This window comes from Rhinolophus hipposideros (assembly GCF_964194185.1).
Source record: "Rhinolophus hipposideros genome assembly, chromosome: 6".
Classification (NCBI taxonomy): Eukaryota; Metazoa; Chordata; class Mammalia; order Chiroptera; family Rhinolophidae; genus Rhinolophus; species Rhinolophus hipposideros.
The window spans coordinates 21,926,862-21,945,339 of record NC_138052.1 but is presented as its reverse complement, the minus strand read 5'-3'; the positions used below and the strand labels follow the sequence as shown (position 1 = coordinate 21,945,339).

The window sequence follows — 18,478 nt, the reverse complement described above, 5'->3', positions numbered from 1 at the left end:
TATACTTTGCAATATATTATGAACATCATTCCATCTCAGTGTATATAATTAGATGCTTTTATGCTTAGTGGTTGCCCAGTGTTCCATTGTCAGGATTTCCCCTATTTTATTTAATTTACCATATATCATTCAATAGTGTGTATTTTTTTGCTTCTGTATTTTGTTTTTTTACTAACGATTTTTTTCCAAGGGTAAAAACATATATGTAAATATCTTTGCACTTCTCTCGTTAGTTTTCTAGGATTAACAGAGAGAAATAGAAATACTGGATCCAAGAGTATAGACTTTACGAATCAAACTAGCAATAATTTGTGGCAAGTTCCTTATTTCTTTGTGTCACATTTTCCTTGTCTGCATGATGAGTTTGGACTAATTGTTCACTGATATAAGCCTATAAGACACAATGTATTTAAATATGAGACTCATTTTAATTTTTGTTTAGAAACTGGTTTAAAATCGGGTCAGAGTTATAACCCAGATACACATTCACCCCAAACCCCTCTAAAATACCTATGAAGCCACTGAGAAAACAAAGATTCCCATTAGCAACAAAATTAAGACTAATAGAAAATCTGTTGTTAAAAACTCTGTAGTAACTGAGGAGCTAACCATAAAATTCTTGGGTCACAATTAAATATTTGTTTATTTTTTTTGCTATGGTTGTATGAATTATTATCCTAATAGTTCAAAATAATATACCTGGGTATATCTAGGTATGTAAGTAGCCTATCTGTGCCCAACTTCAAGAGCGACAATAATCCTTTTGATCTATTTCTTATGATAAGCCTTTGACTAGTATATTCACAGTCCATAAAAACTGGAATTACACGTGTCCATCCCTCGATTTGTTCATACTTTCCCCTCCTAGGTAACAAAAACACTATCAATATTCCGTTCCCATATTCAGTCATCAAAAAATATTTACGGAGCATCTACTATATACCAGACAATATCCTAGACACTGAAGGATACGTCAGTGAACAGAACAGACACAGATATTTGACTTGTGTAGCTTAAAGGTTAATGTCTGTTACTGGTAGAATTGGAGCACTACTTTTTAAAAACAATTTTCTGTATAATTCATATTCTCTTTTGAAGACAGAAGAAAAAAAGTAAGTTTTTAAGGTTACATGTATCATCTGAAAAGGAAAAACCAGAAAGATCTAATTGTGATATCACATTGCTTCTGCAATCATATCAATTCAGGTACTCACTGTTTTGAAATGGCAATACGGCAAAACTCTAAGACATTTCTTAGCAGTACTATATATTATTGCTTCTTGCCCGTAGCCAGAAGAATTCTTGCTGTGATAAAAAGCAAGAGAGCACTGCTAGTTTTGTGTTTTACTTCTTCATTTCAAACAAAAGCTAAAAATAACTGCTGTGAGCATTTTTCCCCAACCTGTTCTTTTTCCCCCTCTTTTTTTTTCTCTCTTTGGTTTGGTTAGATTTATATGGACATCTGTTTTGTATTTACCTTTTTTGGGGGAAAATGGTTTTCCACAAAATTATCTCTTTTTGTCTGATGATCTGTGCATGTATATGTGCGTTTACAGTTTTCATACTACTCTATGACATTTCATATTTTATGGCTAGAATTAACCTCTCATCTGTGTGTGGCTTTTGGACAAGGAACATATTTCTGAAATTGGCCTGGGAATGCTTTGTGTTCTACTCCATGACCCCTTTAAATTTGCATTTCTCTTTCTCTCAATCATATTGTAAATTCCTTCAAGTAACAGGTTGTGTCCAAATTATGTATTTTGCTCCAACAGCTAACATGTATTTTGTATGTAACATAGTCCTATGTTGCTAAAAAATAGCCTTGGTGCCTGCATAGTATTTGTGAAATCTAACAGTTTATGGTGTGATCATCTTTGTATCATCATCGTAATACCACATCTTACCTTATTAATAAATTTTCAAAAGCTACAATAGTCAAACAAATAGGAAGGGATTTATTTTATCATAAATTTTGGCTCTCTTTCCCATCTTTATGATACATTCTGAAATGACCACAGGGTGTTTCCTGAATGTTCTGAAACTCAGGTAAAATACCTTTCTAAATAAAGAACTAGATAGGTTTAATTCACCATCTTAACTTATTAGGACAACTTAAATTTTATTAATTTTTTTTATCTCTTCTCCTTGCCTTTTGTTTGTTTGTTTGTTGTTTTTACTCTGGAATTCTATCTCAAAAATGTAAAGGGAATAGGAAGAAGGAAAGTAAGATATAACCCCTGCCCTTGAGGGCCTCTGAGTCTATTTGAGGAAAAAGATGAGGCAAGAAGGAATGTGGCAGAGGCTCTGGGGATTTCAGTGCTACTTGTGGAGGAGTATTGGACAATAATATTAGACAGTGAAATAATGCTAAGGAACATAGAATGCTTAGCTAGGAATTTGAAATATATTCTATAAGCAGTAGGGAAACACTGATAATATTTGAAATGTGAAGTATTACAATTATAAATATTTTGGAAAGGTCTTGATGACATGGTGCTCTGCTGGAATAAGAAGCTATGGGTTTGAAACAATAAATTTTAAAATGAATTTCAATGTACAATCTAAAGGAGAAGAAAGGTATTTTTGTTGTGGTTTTGTTTTTAATTAAAAAATGGCTTTTTAAATTTGTTTGTTGGTAAACAAGGCACAAAGAAGAGCCAAGTGGGAGAGGACATTATATCTCAGGATTGCAGTTTGTTTACTTTTTCTTCTCTTTGCCTCTTTTGTCACTTAATGTGGAAATGCTAATAGCATCTACATCCTAAGACTGTTTTGATGATTAAGAAATGTAATATATGAAAAGAACACAGAATATTGTCTTCAATATAATAAATGCTCCCCCCCCCAAAAAAAAAAAGTAAAAATTTAAAGCCCTTGTAATGGACCAAACATAAAATGCTAAGAACCTGGTACAATTTCGGTTTCTAGGAATTTGAAGATGAAAAATAAAGTGCAGTTTTAAAGAAATACTTGTTATTGGAAATAAGGCAAAATATGACTAAACTAAAAGACTCCTAGTGCAGTGATAGTATTAGTAACTGGGAAGAGAGCTACAATAAGTAAAACTCAGCTCAAGTCTTAGGAGGAATAACAGAGAAAGAAAGGTCTGTGTTACTTTAGAAAACACACTAGGGAATTAGCTTCATAAACATTTTTGAAGTAGATTTTAAAAATGTAGAGAGGTGCAGAGTGAATATATAAATAAGTACCAACGGGACATTCATTAAGAGAGTGCTCTGTATTAGGCATTTCATTTTCTTTGTTTTTTGTGATTGTGCCAATCTAGTTATTTTATTAAAAGTTAAGCATTCTCTTCTAAGTCCTTAGGGTGAGAAAAATGTAAGAAATAAACAGGTATTACAGAAGCCCTTGTTGGAGCTTTGGGGAAGAATATAGTAAGTTCTGTTTCTGTCACAAATTATAAAACTCTAGGAATTCTTCTTCTACTTTACAACAGCTAATTAAGGCCTTTGTTTCTCAAAACATTGGCCTTGCAGGAAGAAGACTACACAATTTCCTCTCCCTGGTCCTGCTGTCTGTCTGAGCAGCACTCCTTGTTGGACCAGTGACCTTGTGGCTCTGTAGAGAATATTTCAGAAAAGCCCAAGGAAGCAGTCATGAGTGATTTCAAACATATCACAATTTTGCAGCAGGGGTATTGAGCAACTTTAGCAGCATATGTTGTCCACCTTTCAAGAGTCAGGTCATTGCATGTCCCTTATTTGTTTTCTGCCCCCTTGGCATAATTTCAAAGCACAAAATATGAAATGTGCATCTCTTTTGGAGCAGTAACGGCCACAAAGAGCTGTCACATCAAAATCTGTCTTTTATGATCCCAGGTAACATGTTATAGCTTGTTTTAGCTTTCACCATGCTAGTCATGCCATGGGGCAAAAACGGAATACAAAATATCACATTTTTCTCTACAAGTTTAAAGTCCTGTTTGTGCTTTGAGAGTACAAGTGACACTACCTAACAACAAAACAGTTATTATTCAGTTATATATTAGGCAATTATGGTTATGAAGCTTTAATATAGTCATAGTATTTTCCCTTGATGTTGGAACATGTTCTTGACCTTTAATATAAATAAGCAATAAATCACAATAACCAAAGAAACCAAACATGATATAACAACATATTATTTTCATTTGTGTACCGTATTTGCCGGCGTATAAGACGATTTTTTGGCCCCGAAAAATATGCCTCCAAGTGGGGGGGGTCGTCTTATACGCCAGGTACACTTCAGATAGACTGCCCATAGTGCTTGCCCCGTGCCATAGTGGCCTCTCGATTCCCGCCCACTTCATTCCACATACCGTTCAGGCATCAGCAGCGCTGCTGGGTGTATGCTCAGCTGTTATGCGATTTTGCTGTTATGCGATTTTACCACACTCGCAAAATCGCACACAGCCGAGCATACACCCAGTATGATAGCGCAAAATCGCGAATCGCGATACCATACTGGGTGTATGGTCGGCTGTGTGTGATTTTACGAGTGTGGTAAATTCGGGTTAACCGTATATTTCTTTACATATGCATTGAAGATTCGCGATTTTGCGCTATCATGGTGCCTGTTAGAATGTTGAAGAGCTCGCACTTGCGCACTAGTGAGGTCCCAGGGAGATGCTGATGCAAGGGTGGACCAGACTGCTATAGTGACAGGGCGGGCAAACAGGGAGCAGGGACCAATCAAATCAGGCTTTGTATACAGCCAACAGCCAACCACAATACTGCACCATTGTACAGTACAGCATAGAAAATGTCGACCAGTCAAACCCCTATCATCCCTATCATGGCACCAGCCAAAAGAAAGAAGTATGATGCAAATTTTAAACTGAAAGTTATTTGGTGTGTGGAAGGTGTGCGGAAGAGGGGGTAGTCTTATACGGCGAGTATATAACAAGCTCTGTATTTTGAGTGGAAATGTTAGGGGGTCGTCTTATACGCCCAGTCGTCTTATACGCTGGCAAATACGGTAGTTGTTACCTCTTTAACAATTTAAATTATTTTTTCCCTCTATTAAACTGCTTTCTCCATATTTTTCTGCTGTAAAAAAAAACAAAAAAAAAACATGCAGATGCTTTTAAAAACAAAGATTTATTTCTTGCTCATATTCCATGCTGAAACAGGTCATGAAAACTAGATCAATCAATTTCGATCTAGTACTTGATCCCAAACTCACTTTGTACAATTTCAAGACAAGCATCAGATGCTTACAGTTTAACTAACAACATTGATTTAACATTAACAAATAAATTTAAAATTCCTTATATTAAAATCATTTAGGGAAATATTTTCTTTCTCCTTTTTTATAGTAGGATAGTATAAAAAAGAAGTATAGTATAGAAGGAAGCCATTATGTTAAAGAAGTATGGAAACTTAAGCCTAAAACTTTCCCATTGGGCATCAAATCAGAAATTTTAATTGTATTTGTACTGATATACCATATACAATCTTTAAATTTAATAGTCATAATATTTATCATTTGAGTTAACTTAATTAAGATGATATGTACATGTAAATGCATTATGTCATTTCATCACTCAGTAAAACAGATTTTTATTCATTATAATGATCAACTTGCCTAGCAAAAAGGAAAAATACAGGAAAGAAAGGAAGAAATGGAGGAGAAAAGAAACAAAGTAAAGAAGGAAGAAGGAAAAAAGATTTGAGGTAGTAAAAGAAAAACATACAAAATAAAAAGGTAAAATATAAAATAAGAAAGGGAGTAGATTTAAGAGAAAACAGAAATTAAAACATAAGAGGTTAGATTTGTGGGTAATGTGTGACAGAACAGGAAGTCTTGCTTTCCCCTGTTGTTATAAATTTAAAAAATTGAAATGGGTAAACTGCTTGAAGATATATCCTTTGTGAGAAGGGGAGACTAGATTACAACGCAGGTCTAATTCCAAAACTCACAAATGCCATGTGAGTCACAAAGTGCTCACCATACCAGCACTTTAATTTCAGACAATCATTGAAAGTAATTGATTAGATTAAGTAACATTTAATTGCCTTTTTTTTTAAATACAAAACTGTTTTCCATATCAAAGTACCCATCAGACAAGCACCTTTAGAATTTTTGTCATGGAAACAAAATAAGCATTTCTTAGTTGGCTACATCCTGGGACAAGAACTGAAGTGGCACACAATTTATATCATTGAATATGTGAAATTTTTACATGCCCAATATGCTAGAATGGAATCTTCTAATTTTACCGAAGGAAGAAGGGAGGAAGGGAACATTTGCCTATAACTGTGGTTCTCGCATGTAAAGTGTTTCCCTTAGTGGATCGATATTTCTTTTACTGAGAAATCACTGATTGGTAACTGTTGAAAAGACACTGTTGAAAAAAATGAGAAAATACAAAGGTGAATAATAGATAATCTCTACTTTAAGTAAATCACAATTTAGGATAGCCATAGACAAATGCATATTTAGATATTTATAAATATACATCTAGAGAAATATGCAAATGGAATCTATCATACTTATGACTGAATGTTGATCACATGTATGAAGATATTTATAACTGCCCCCAAGTTGCAGTTTTCTCCATAATGCAAAATACTAATGTAATATTTTATAGCATTTTAGATGTATTTGTCTCGACTTCCTGAATCAATTTGTAGACAATTGTTGTGTAAACCTTCTCACCTTTAGATTAGAAAACAAGTATATGTTATTGGGCAGTTTGTCATAAGGCTTCAGATTTCCTATGTGTAACATTCCCTATACCTGTTCGACAAGTCTAGTGAGTGTTTTATAACTAATATGTGTGCAACATAGACAAATATATTTATCATTCTGAAGCTTGACTTTAGCAAATCATTCTGAATCTATCTCATTTATTCTTTTTTGATTGCTTATTTTGTTTTTAAACGATATTTTTAAAAAATCTTTTGCAAATGCAGCTTCTAGATTTTGACAAAGGCTGAATGGTAATAATCGAAATGATATTGCTACTACTACCAGATCTCTTTATGAATTATAAATACGTGGTTGTGGAAGGCTTTGATGTTACCTTGTGGTGGATATGTAGTAATCTTGGAACTAGAACAAAGGCTATGCTGAAATACCGAAAAGAGATGGACCTTTATATATCAGAATTGTTTTTCAATGATTTAAGCTATAAATTAAAGTGAATAGCGTCAATATACCTCAGCACATGAGCACTACAACTAAAAGTAAATTAAATATATTTTAGAGAATTAGAGTTTTATATTACACTTATAAAGACATTTACACACTGAGAATCTTGTAGTAACACTTTCTGATATCCCTACCATTACCCCCAATTTGTATAGGATTAATAGACGGTGAACAAGACAATAACTGCAGCTGGATATGCCACACATCTTCATCATATTATGTTTCAGGTTTCACCACCCTGCACCACAGAAGCCCTAATACTGGGAAGGGTTCTCATTATGTTTTTATTTAAAAAGTCTTTATTATGCACTCTTATTTTGTACTAAAACATAAAATATTCAGGTACCAAACTACTTACTTTCTCTGATTGGCATTAAGTGTAGAGATTTTCACCACCAACAACCCCTCCCTCCCCCGCAACACACACACATGGTTTGGGATGTTTTTAAGACAATTTTAGAATTGGACATTCGTCTTTGCATCATGTAGATAGAGCTTTCTACTGGTATTTGTACAGACGTTCAGTTTTTCTTCTGACCGTTAGCTATAAAATTGTAACCAATGTTTCTAGTGTAATAGCCTACTTTTATGTCTTCAATTACATCCACCATATTACTTAATACTAATTTTATGATTGTTCCTTTTCCCTTTCAGTTGATGCATGTAATGTATTCTTAAGTAGAAATTGTCTACTCACTCTAAAAAACACTTATACCTTTTAGGTCTGCTTTCAATAAAATTTCTTAGAGAATATATAGATGGTAAAAGTTTTCCATTACTAGAGATTTCATTTTTTATATTTATTCAGTCATCATTTCGCACTTCAGTGGCCATTTCTGCTCAAGTGGCCTGCACAGAATTTTATGTTTAAACATTTGTAACTTAAACCACCCAATTTTAACACACTTCTTTTTAAGGATAATTTCTTGGCAAACTAGATTTCCGTCTTTTCTTTTATATTTCTCCTTCCTTCATAAAATAAATCTTTTTAAATAATTTTAATAATTTTATTTCTTTCATGGCCACCACTTTAATTGTTTTGCTGTGACAGTTGGATATATCCGAATGATTATATCTGCAATTTTTATAAATAAAAATAATGTCATTTATATACAAAACAGCTCAAATTGTTATTATTAAATGCATTGTGTATATATACCACAACTTTTTTATCCATTCATCTATCGAAGGACATTTTGCTTGTTTCCATGTCTTGGCCATGGTAAATAAAGTTGCAAAGAACATTGGAGCACACATATCTGTATGGATAAATATTTTCAGATTTTTGGGGTAGATACATAGGAGATTTCTGGGCCATACGGTAATTCTATTCTTAATTTTTTGAGAAAATTCCACACTGCCTTCCATAGCGGCTGCAACAATCTGCATTCCAAGGTTTCTTTTTTCTCTACAGCCTCCCCAACACTTTTTATTTGTCTTGTTGATGATAGTCATTCTAACCGGTGTGAGGTGATATCTCACTATGGTTTTTATTACATTTCTCTGATGATTAGTGATATTTTATTACATTTAGTGATGTTTTATTACATTTCTCTGATGATTAGTGATGTTGAGCATCTTTTCATATGTCTGTTGGCCATCTGTATGTCCTCTTTGGAAAAACATCTCTTCAGGTCCTCTGCCCATTTTTTTAACTGGGTTGTTTGTCTTTTTGTTGTTGAGTTTCATGAGTTCTTTATATATTTTGGATATTAGCCCCTTACCAGAACATTGTTTGCCAATATCTTCTCCCATTCAGTTGATTGCCTTTTTGTTTTGTCAATGGTTTCTTTTGCTGTGCAGAAGCTTTTTAGTTGGACATAGTCCCGTTCATTTATTTTATATTTTACTGCAAATTCATAAAATCCTCTTTGAACCCGAGGTCCATAAGTTTAGTACCTATATTTTCTTCTATGCAGTTTATTGTTTCAAGTCTTATGTTTAGATCTTTGATCCATTTTGAATTAATTTTGGTATATGGTGATAGATAGCAGTCTAGTTGCATTAAAATTGAGCATTATTATAAAGTTGAATCCAATATACTATGACAACAAATAAATTTCAGATACAACCTTAAGCTTTTTGAAGAAAAGAAAGCAGGGTAATATTTAGCTATTGCCAGAAGTAATAGTCAAATTTAGATAGAGAATGGTACTGAATAAATAGAAGTTATAGTGTAATGCTGTATATAAAAAATACCAAATGAGTGAAATATAGAATAAATTTACCAATTTCACAAGTTCAAATTTTGAAAGTTCAAAATTGTATTGAATAACAACAAATTAATTTATAATTGATGTACCTTTAAAAATATAAACACATCTCTAGTATTTTGGAACCAACACAAAAATGAAAATTTGATATCAAGAAGGACATTAACATCTTTTAATAACATGTCCCTGTCAGTGCCAGAGACAGAATATTAAGCGTTACTGACTGCAGGTCTCAGCCAATGCGGTACTTCTTACAAATTTAGTACTCAAAAAAATGCATTTATTTCCTGTAGTTCAGGTAATATTTTGACTTTCTTATTAAGGGACTGGTACACTCTGGGCATGATAGAGCAAGGGAAAGCATTTCTTCCTACTCCTGCATTGAATTAGGAGTATCATGTCATTGTCATAGAAAACAATGATGGAATAATAACCCCACATTTTATTTCCACCACGTATTAGCTATGGTCTTTCTGGCAAATCATTTGAACATGCACTTCCTCATTTCTCACAGTGAATAATTCCAACTCATAGGTTATTATTGAAGTTGAATAAGAGTATTTCATGTATGAAAATATTTATTCTAGGATCTGGCAAAAGTTGGCACATGATAATTGAACCTTTTGCAAAATTTCACATAAAAGTTAGAATATGAAATTATGGAGGCATACTATACAAATTATGAATCATTATATATTTATGAAATAATTTTATCTCAGAAGGTTATAAAGCAATAACAGATGAATTATTTTTTAAATAAAATTAACAAACAGGTAAATAAATATTAAAATATCTTTCTCAAATGCAAGGAATTATTTCACATTTTACAATATTACTTTCTGAAAGGAGAGGGGGCAAACAAGGTGGTGGGACTACATGGTGGTATAAAGCTTCGAAGTTAGAAATGTGACGCAAAAGTAGTTATGGCTCAACCCCAAAAGAGTGAAATTTTCAGAAAAATTAGAAAAAAAAATTTGCAAGTGACTTTAATTTTCTAATTTTCTTCACATAGTACATGAATATATTGTTGTGTAAATCTGGTGCACAAAATTCTATCAAATATTTTATTTTTATTTAATGAGATTTTTGGAGCATAAAGTATTTACGATAAATTTCTCTAAGGATTCTTTAATTCCTCCGTGCCATTTTTTCCCCTTTGTGTAGAAAGGAAGGTGTATATTAAAAGATGTTTCTTTCTGAATGTCTCCATCATCATGGTTAATAAGGGAGCCTAGCATATATATATATATGAGAAATTTATATATATGAGAATTTCTCATATGTATATATGAGAAATTCAATTTCAAATTGCTTTAAGGTTCAGCTTTGTCTTTTACTTTGGTTAGAAGAATCCCATGATCATTGTATTTGATGAAAACAAGGAGCAAATATCAATCTCATTATTTTGTTTTGAAGTCGTCCCAAAGCAGGTAACGCTAGAGCACATTTCTGCATAATGGCATGTATAGCTCACGTAAGTTAATCATTGTTATGGTGACAGACAATACCTAAGATTTTAATACAAGTTCAATATTTTATATCTGATTTCAGTTCTCCTTGTAACAATCACTCTACTACTTCAAGAGCTATCATTGCATTGGACAGTTTAATTATATGTCTCATACTATGCAATTAAATATAAAAACCATTCTGTGAAAAGATTATATTTTATCCCCTTAAATATGCCAAACTTATTTTGGTATTCTAATACCAAATTCTAGTAATATTTGTTAGGCTACTGACTGTACACAAAGATACTGCCCTATATTATAAAAAATTACATTTGGAATAGATAACATTTTAACTATACAATAATTCCACAAACTCTTAAAGGACATAAGAAATGAACTAGTCATGCATTTCATATAGAAGTATTCAGATGAGAATTCATTACGAAAAACAAAAACCTTCTCAGTTTTTCAGGTACTACGTAGAGATGTCATTTACTCTTTTAAACAATCATGCTGGACATGCATATTATCATTCCCATCCTAAAAACCAAAAAAAAAAAAATGTATATATACATATATGATTGAATATTTGGTATAAGAACAGTGTGGGGATATAATAATATCTCAAATATTTACTGATTTGTGAATTGCTTGCATCAGACTCAATTTGTTAAAATGCAGATTTCTGGTCACAACTCCAAGCTGCTAAATGAACTTCTCTGGTATATGAGATTCCAGAATTTCAATTTTAACAATTTTTTTCAGTTTAATTAGTCTAATCTAGAACATAAAGGAAATGTCATAAAATATAATTAAGAGCATTTTATACACATAGCTATAACGGAAGTGTAAGATTACATTTAAGAAAACAATGTAGCAATAAATAATATTTATTTTTAATGTCAATTAAAAAGTAGAGAAGGGGAGAAGTCCAAAAAAAAGTTAAAGCAATAACCCTTTACCAGGCAGCTACTGACTTCAAGAAACCACTAGGAGCAATATCTTCATATGATGATGTGAAGAATGAAGAATAAACAATTGTTTAACAAAATAAAAATCTATATCTATCTATCTATCTATCTATCTATCTATCTATCTATCTATCTATCTATCTATCTATCTTTCCATTATCCAACAATACTTACTTAAAATTCATGGAAGTGTTTAAAAAGTTAAATAATTCAGAGTGGCATAATGATCAACACATAGGAAGAAGTTGATTTTCACTGTCCTAAGGTTAAGGGCAGTGGGAAACAACTGTAGAATTATTTTAAAAAGAGTGATATACAGGTTTATGATGGTGAGAAAAAAAAATTTCTTGAGAGAGCCATATAGGACTAAAAGATAACTGTCTTAGGATGAATAGCAGGGAACAGTGGATTGTAGCAGTATGATTACCTATGACCAGGGCATGGACTATGGATTTTGCTTGAGGAATAATGAAAAAGAGACAGATGCCAGAGATATTATAGTCAGCATGATTATGCAAATAAGTCCGTGGGGAATAAAACTGACAATTTTGATGATCCGCACACATTCCATCTCTTGAATGCTCTGCCGTTATTGGCTTTGATCGTTGTAGTCTACTCAGAGTATGAAGATTTATGAATTTCTATAAAGATGATAAAAATACTGAGTATTAAATCAACCATTGGAAGAAGAACTTGTGGAGCAGCAAATGCCTTAAGTAGTAATTTTGTAAGGTAGGCAACAAGAATAATGATTTCTATTTGATTTACTATCTCAAAAGAGAGTATTTTTTAAGCTGGAACAAATGTAGAACAGTGGAACATACCTTATTTTATCTTTGATCGTAAAACATTCTTTAATAAGGAGTATGGGGATCATTGCAAGGTGATCGTCAGCTGATTAAGATGTATAACTTAAAATTAATTACTTCTTCAGCACAGTGTTTGAGAGTTATTTCCAGTATGTAATAAGTAATACATTCCCTGAAGTTTAGGAATTTAAATGTGCCTCCATTTAAAAGAGAAGAGATTATAAGCACTGGCAGGTGATTTAGCTGTTATAAATACTGGGTACCAAGCTATGGATAAAATAGAAAATTACTCAATACTGTTAACAAATACCAATTGTCCTACTTAAATAATTCCATAGTTTAGAATAAGAATCACACTATCCTCATCTTTTTTTTTTATTCTCTCTACTTTTCTTAAGTTCCAAATTCATATATTTCATAACTTCCTACAGTGTTTTAAATGCATGATGTTGAAATCAAAACACAATCTGATCAATTAGCATTCAACCCTCCAATTCCTGAGCAATTTCATTTTCTGACTTCCAAGCATCTCAGTGTAATGATGAGCCCCAGAAGTTCTCATCTCTAATAACATAACAAAATGTATCTCAGGTCGTTCCTCTCATTTAACCTGCACTCTGATGTATTTTTTTTAATCGAAGAAGGTAATGTAAAGAGCAAATTTTGGTATTTTAGTCAATATAATTCCACAAAATAGCCTTGTGCAGATCAGCTATATAATAAAATTATTAGAGTAACCAGTATTATCTTTTTTTTTCCCCCATTGGACCATGTAAAACATTCTCCGTGGTCAATTAGGAAGAATTGACAAATGTGAAGCTACTAAAACAAGAATTTTACAATGATCAGAATTCACTCTAGCAACACATTTGCAAAGTCTTGCTAAACATTTTATTTTGAAGTATCTGTGGACTGTGTCAAGAATTAGAAACTGAAGAATTGGAACAATTTTCTATATCATTATTCGGCAAAACTACAACAGGGGAACAAAAGAAATTATTTTTAAAAGATCAACGATTTTATTGATTATTGACTTATTATAATTATTTGAAAAATATGCTTATTCCATTACCTCATTTCAGTAATATAGACAGAGTCAGAGACTTGGCCTTGAAATTAATTTATCTATTTTACTGATTTGCTTGTGTTATGGTATATAATAAATGTGATGTATAGAAAATATGTCTGTAAGAGTTTTATAAAGAATCTGAACAAAATGTTAGGATAATATATGTGATGACCTAATCATAATATAATAATATTAATTTTCATTTAAATCATGCTCCATACTCATAGATTTACAATATCGTTTTAATCAAATAACTATATTTGTAATAGTATCGATATTGTCAATCATGCTGTTTAATATATTCTTTTTATTCATGATTTGAGTTTGTCAGCAATGATGATTTTATGAGATTTTGCCCCTGTTTCAGAGCAGCCAATAAATACTGTCTTAATGAATATCCCAAATAATTCTCATGGCATCATAGATGCCTAGTTCTGAAAACAGATTCAGTTATCTGAATCAGCTATGACAGAATTGGCAGAGACCTTGAGATTACAGTTATTTAGTTTGGCCATCATGCCCAGAAAGATATACTTGGAATGGTTCTGGAATCTGTTCTTTTACTGTGTACAACTATGGTTGATGTGGTGGTATTTGACAGTCATTTTAAATAAGAACTGAAGCCAATTAAATAGTTGTTTTGTGAATTTTCTCTGACACAGGCACAGAGGCATCTAGTGTTAGCCCATAGACGTTGTTCAAACATAGCTAAAACCATCCCAGCATTTATTGGCTGCAACTAGATAGTTATATGATTGTGATTTATGTTTAAATAATAGATTTTAATCTGTGCTATTATTTGAATCCTTTGCTAGATTCCTCATCACAGTGTTATGGTGCCTATATGGGGAAGACAGCTCTTTCCAATAATAATTTGGGCACATTCTCTTGATTACATGATAATATAAATAGGATTTTAACTAGGAACACACTATATTTTCATATCCCTGTTAGGATAATAAACATTCTGCAGCTTGAACTATGAGACACATGACCATTTACTTGTTGGTAGTTCGTCCCACTTTGGACTTAAAACAACCAGAAAAAAAGTTTTTTGTTGTTTTGCTTTTAAATTACAACTTAATAAAGGAAGAAACTTAATAAAGAAAGATTTGCTTAAAAGGCAAACTTAATTTTTATAGTGGCTACCTGTAATTTTTAGGACTTCTCAAATTACCAATTCTTAATTAAGATTTCCATTTTTTTCTAAAAAATATGGCAATTTTGAGTTTAGCATAGAATAAACTAAATTTTAAGAAATATTTAAATAAGTGAAGTCCAATGGAAGTTACCTTCAGCAAACTGACAATATATAGGGAAATAGCAGAAATCTCTACCTAACCTCCATTAATCTATGACGGCTGGCTCCTTCATTTCATTTGGTTGAAGTTACTGCATTGGTAGACTTGTAGGTTATTATTCACTAATGTATTTCTGTATGTATCTCTGTATGCATTTATTTATTTATTTATTTACTTATTTATTTATTTATTTATATTTCTAGATGTTCCACCAACTGGTCAGGTACACAATGTGAGAGGCCAGCCCCAAAGAGCAGCAAGTCTGATCACATCAGCACAAGTAAGTTCCTCAGATAAATATCTTGGGTGTTCTACACAATATAATATATATATATATATATATATATATATATATATATATATATATATATATATATATATATATACATGTGATTGTTGAGGGAATGGACTCTTGGGTAAATCTCTTTCATGGAATTTTGCAAGAGATCTACTGTCATCCCAGTATTTTTTGAAAGATGAAGCAATGAGCTCTCAGCTGGTGACAGGATGCAAATTTATGTTTTCTTTCAGGCAGTGAGAGTTCATCTCACACTTTGGCAGTTTTTCATGCACTTCTGCAAACCGAGCATAAGCTATTCTTAGGAAATGTATGTACATCAGCTACAAAGGTGGCAGATATCACAATGGAAGTGAGAACACTCAAGGAAGAAAAGATAATTTCACATTTTAATTAAAGCACAATGTATTTTCTTAAAATGTATTTCAATGTGTTGTAGAAAAACAGACTGGTTAGTCTTAAAGTGATGTATATTAATAAGCAAGTCTTCATAAATATCATAGTTGATTTATTGCTTCTTTGTCTTTAAAGTACTGGTTTTGAAGTATATTAAAATATAGCTTAACATTTTGCAACCATTTTAGGTGCAGCTCTAGTTTTAAGACAGGTGTCTGATATAAAAGTCTATCTACATCAACATTATGTGTCTGTTTTCCAACAACTTGAAATGACTTATGAATATTTTCAAAATAGAAGTCTGAAATAACGTTTCTCAGTTCACAGATATTGTTATTAATTTGGCCACCAGTGGAAAACTTTTGAAAAATTTGTAATATCCACCAAGTGGATAAATATATTCTTGAAGAGGAAAAATAACTTCTCTAACTAACGAAGGCTTACTTTAGCAATTTTATTCTAGTCCTTCACTGCTGATGGGAAAACTTTCATGAAACAAAACAAAACAAACAAACAAAAAACTATACTATAGAGTTTATGAAAAAGGAAAGACGCAGTCAAAACCAAAAGTATACAAATTATACTTTTGTGTACAAAAGTATACAAAGTATACAAAAGTATACAAATTATACGCTGGAAGATACAGTCTTCCAGTGTTTGCTGGTCTAATTGTTTGTTGCTCCTGCCCCAAAATAGTTTTTATATCATTCCTTCATTCTTCAAGCAACATTGTCAAACTCATAGCATTTAGAGATTAATTGGGACTAATAAATATGAGCATCTTTGAAAAATGGCAAACAGGTCTAGAATAAGTAGCCTAGACATGAATATTTGAATTTGGATAGATGAGGTGAATCATCTTCGGTCATGGTGTACCTTCACTTTATCCTAGAATGTGTGTTGTCCTTCGAAAAGAGACAGGAGAATACTTTAAGAAAGCTATGGGCATGTAATTGTAGAAATAGGGACCAAAGATTTGGTAAATTTGTTTATAAAAAATAGTAGAGGTGGAAAAATATACCTTGCCCAATTTGCAATTACAAAAGAAAAGGGAAAGAAAAACAAACAAACAAAAAAATTTTCCTTTCTTCCCAGGATCTAGGGCTCAAACTAATATTACTAATAATAAATCTGGAGCATACTAATTTACATGTGACTTTGTCATCTAGTTACAAAACTCACCCATTATTAAGATAATTTTTTAATGAAAAATGCATTTTAAGTTACCAACCTTTAGAACGCACTGAATTTATAAGTTGAAAATTGTAAACCCAAGGTACTTTAGCATTTCTTTTGTGGTAATCTCTCAATTGTCTACGCTAAATGACATATATATATAGCCTTTCAGGGAGTCAAAAACAATTTTAAATATTGATAAAACCCCATGAAAAGCAAGAAGGAAACAATATAATGTCAATTGAATTTTCAATTTTTGAACGATGGGAAAGTTTGGCATTTGGAAAATGGTATAGAGAAAGGCTATGCCAGATTGGAGGCTGACATCTCCAACTATTTTCATTGGCAACCAGCTCTCTTACGAGGAAATGCCTCTAATTACATGCAAAAGTTCTAAGTAGGAAGCATCAAGTGGAAAGAGGAGTTACAGCAGTTGTAACCCCTTTTCCAAAGATTTTGATGATTGTCCTTCCTTCCTGAATAAATCATTAAATTTAATGGAAGTATCAACGCACATTGAAAGGATTATTAGACATAATAACCATGTCTAATGATTATTATCTCATATTATATGAGATAATGTCATATTATCTCAGATTTGAGCAAAGCTGACCAAATAGTGACTCCATTAGAAGGTACTTTTATCATACGTTTATGCTTGGAGAAACTTCCTTCAATAACTCTGAAAAGAGAAAAGATAGTTAAACTGATTCTTCTTAAGATAGGAAGATCATTTGTATTCTCTCATGATGTCCAGTGGTTTTAAATGGTTATTAAATGTCCCCTGAAGTTGGGCAGAAGTCATTTGCCCAATAAGAAAGATGCCTGCTTTAGGAATGTGTTTTCAGATCTGCATTTCTGTTTACAGTCAGGCATTCCATAATCATTGGACCTTGGAATAATCAAGAATATACTGCTTTTGTCAGCCTAACTACTGTCAACTGGCACAGAGATTTACCTTTCTAATTGATGCACAGCTTTCTTAATCATCTCTGAGTAATCATACCAATGTTTTCTGGTCCTTTCTGTTTAAATTATCTATAACTCAGTCTGTGTAATTAAGCAAATCTATTATCCTATGACTGCCTGCATAGATGGTTTTCACTTGGAAAAGCTAGTCTGACTCTTCTAAAATTATTCTGAAGAGTTTTAAACAAAGGATGATAAAGTACTCATTATATACTCCTATTTTAAATTTACATAACTTTTAAAGGGAGTGGACACTCAATCTTTGAATTATGCTGTTCATATATTCTAAAATTGAGGATGATAAAAATCTACTCAACAATTGTGGTACAGTAATATAGAGATGTTGTATTTTACTGTAGTGAAAACAGATATGATATCTATTAGGGGGTTATTTGTGTCCCTCCTCTTTTTCTACTTTGTCCTTATCTCTTTTATACCATCATGTTTTAAAGCAGAAAGGAAAAGTAATTATGTGATACCAAGAAATCGTAAATTTGCAAATATGAAGAGATAACTGAAAAACGCAACAATATAATGCGTGTCCTAAATATCCCACACCAGTATTTATCAAGCCTCTACTGAGTGCCAAGTACTATCCATTTTCCCAGAGATAAGTCAGTGAATAAGACGGTGCTTCTATTCATGAATCTGAGGTTCTAAAAATGTA

General features: G+C 32.2%; 1 protein-coding gene across 6 annotated transcripts in view; it reads left to right on the top strand.

Annotated features, from left to right (window-relative positions):
* The window catches only part of LRP1B (LDL receptor related protein 1B), a 1,877,633-nt gene that overhangs the window by 1,847,039 nt on the left and 12,116 nt on the right, over positions 1–18,478 (top strand). For all 6 annotated transcript variants that reach the window (XM_081051911.1, XM_081051912.1, XM_081051910.1 and 3 more), the window contains one exon: positions 15,176–15,252. In XM_081051911.1, the coding sequence (XP_080908037.1) occupies positions 15,176–15,252 (77 nt within the window). The remainder of the gene's footprint in view (positions 1–15,175; positions 15,253–18,478) is intronic.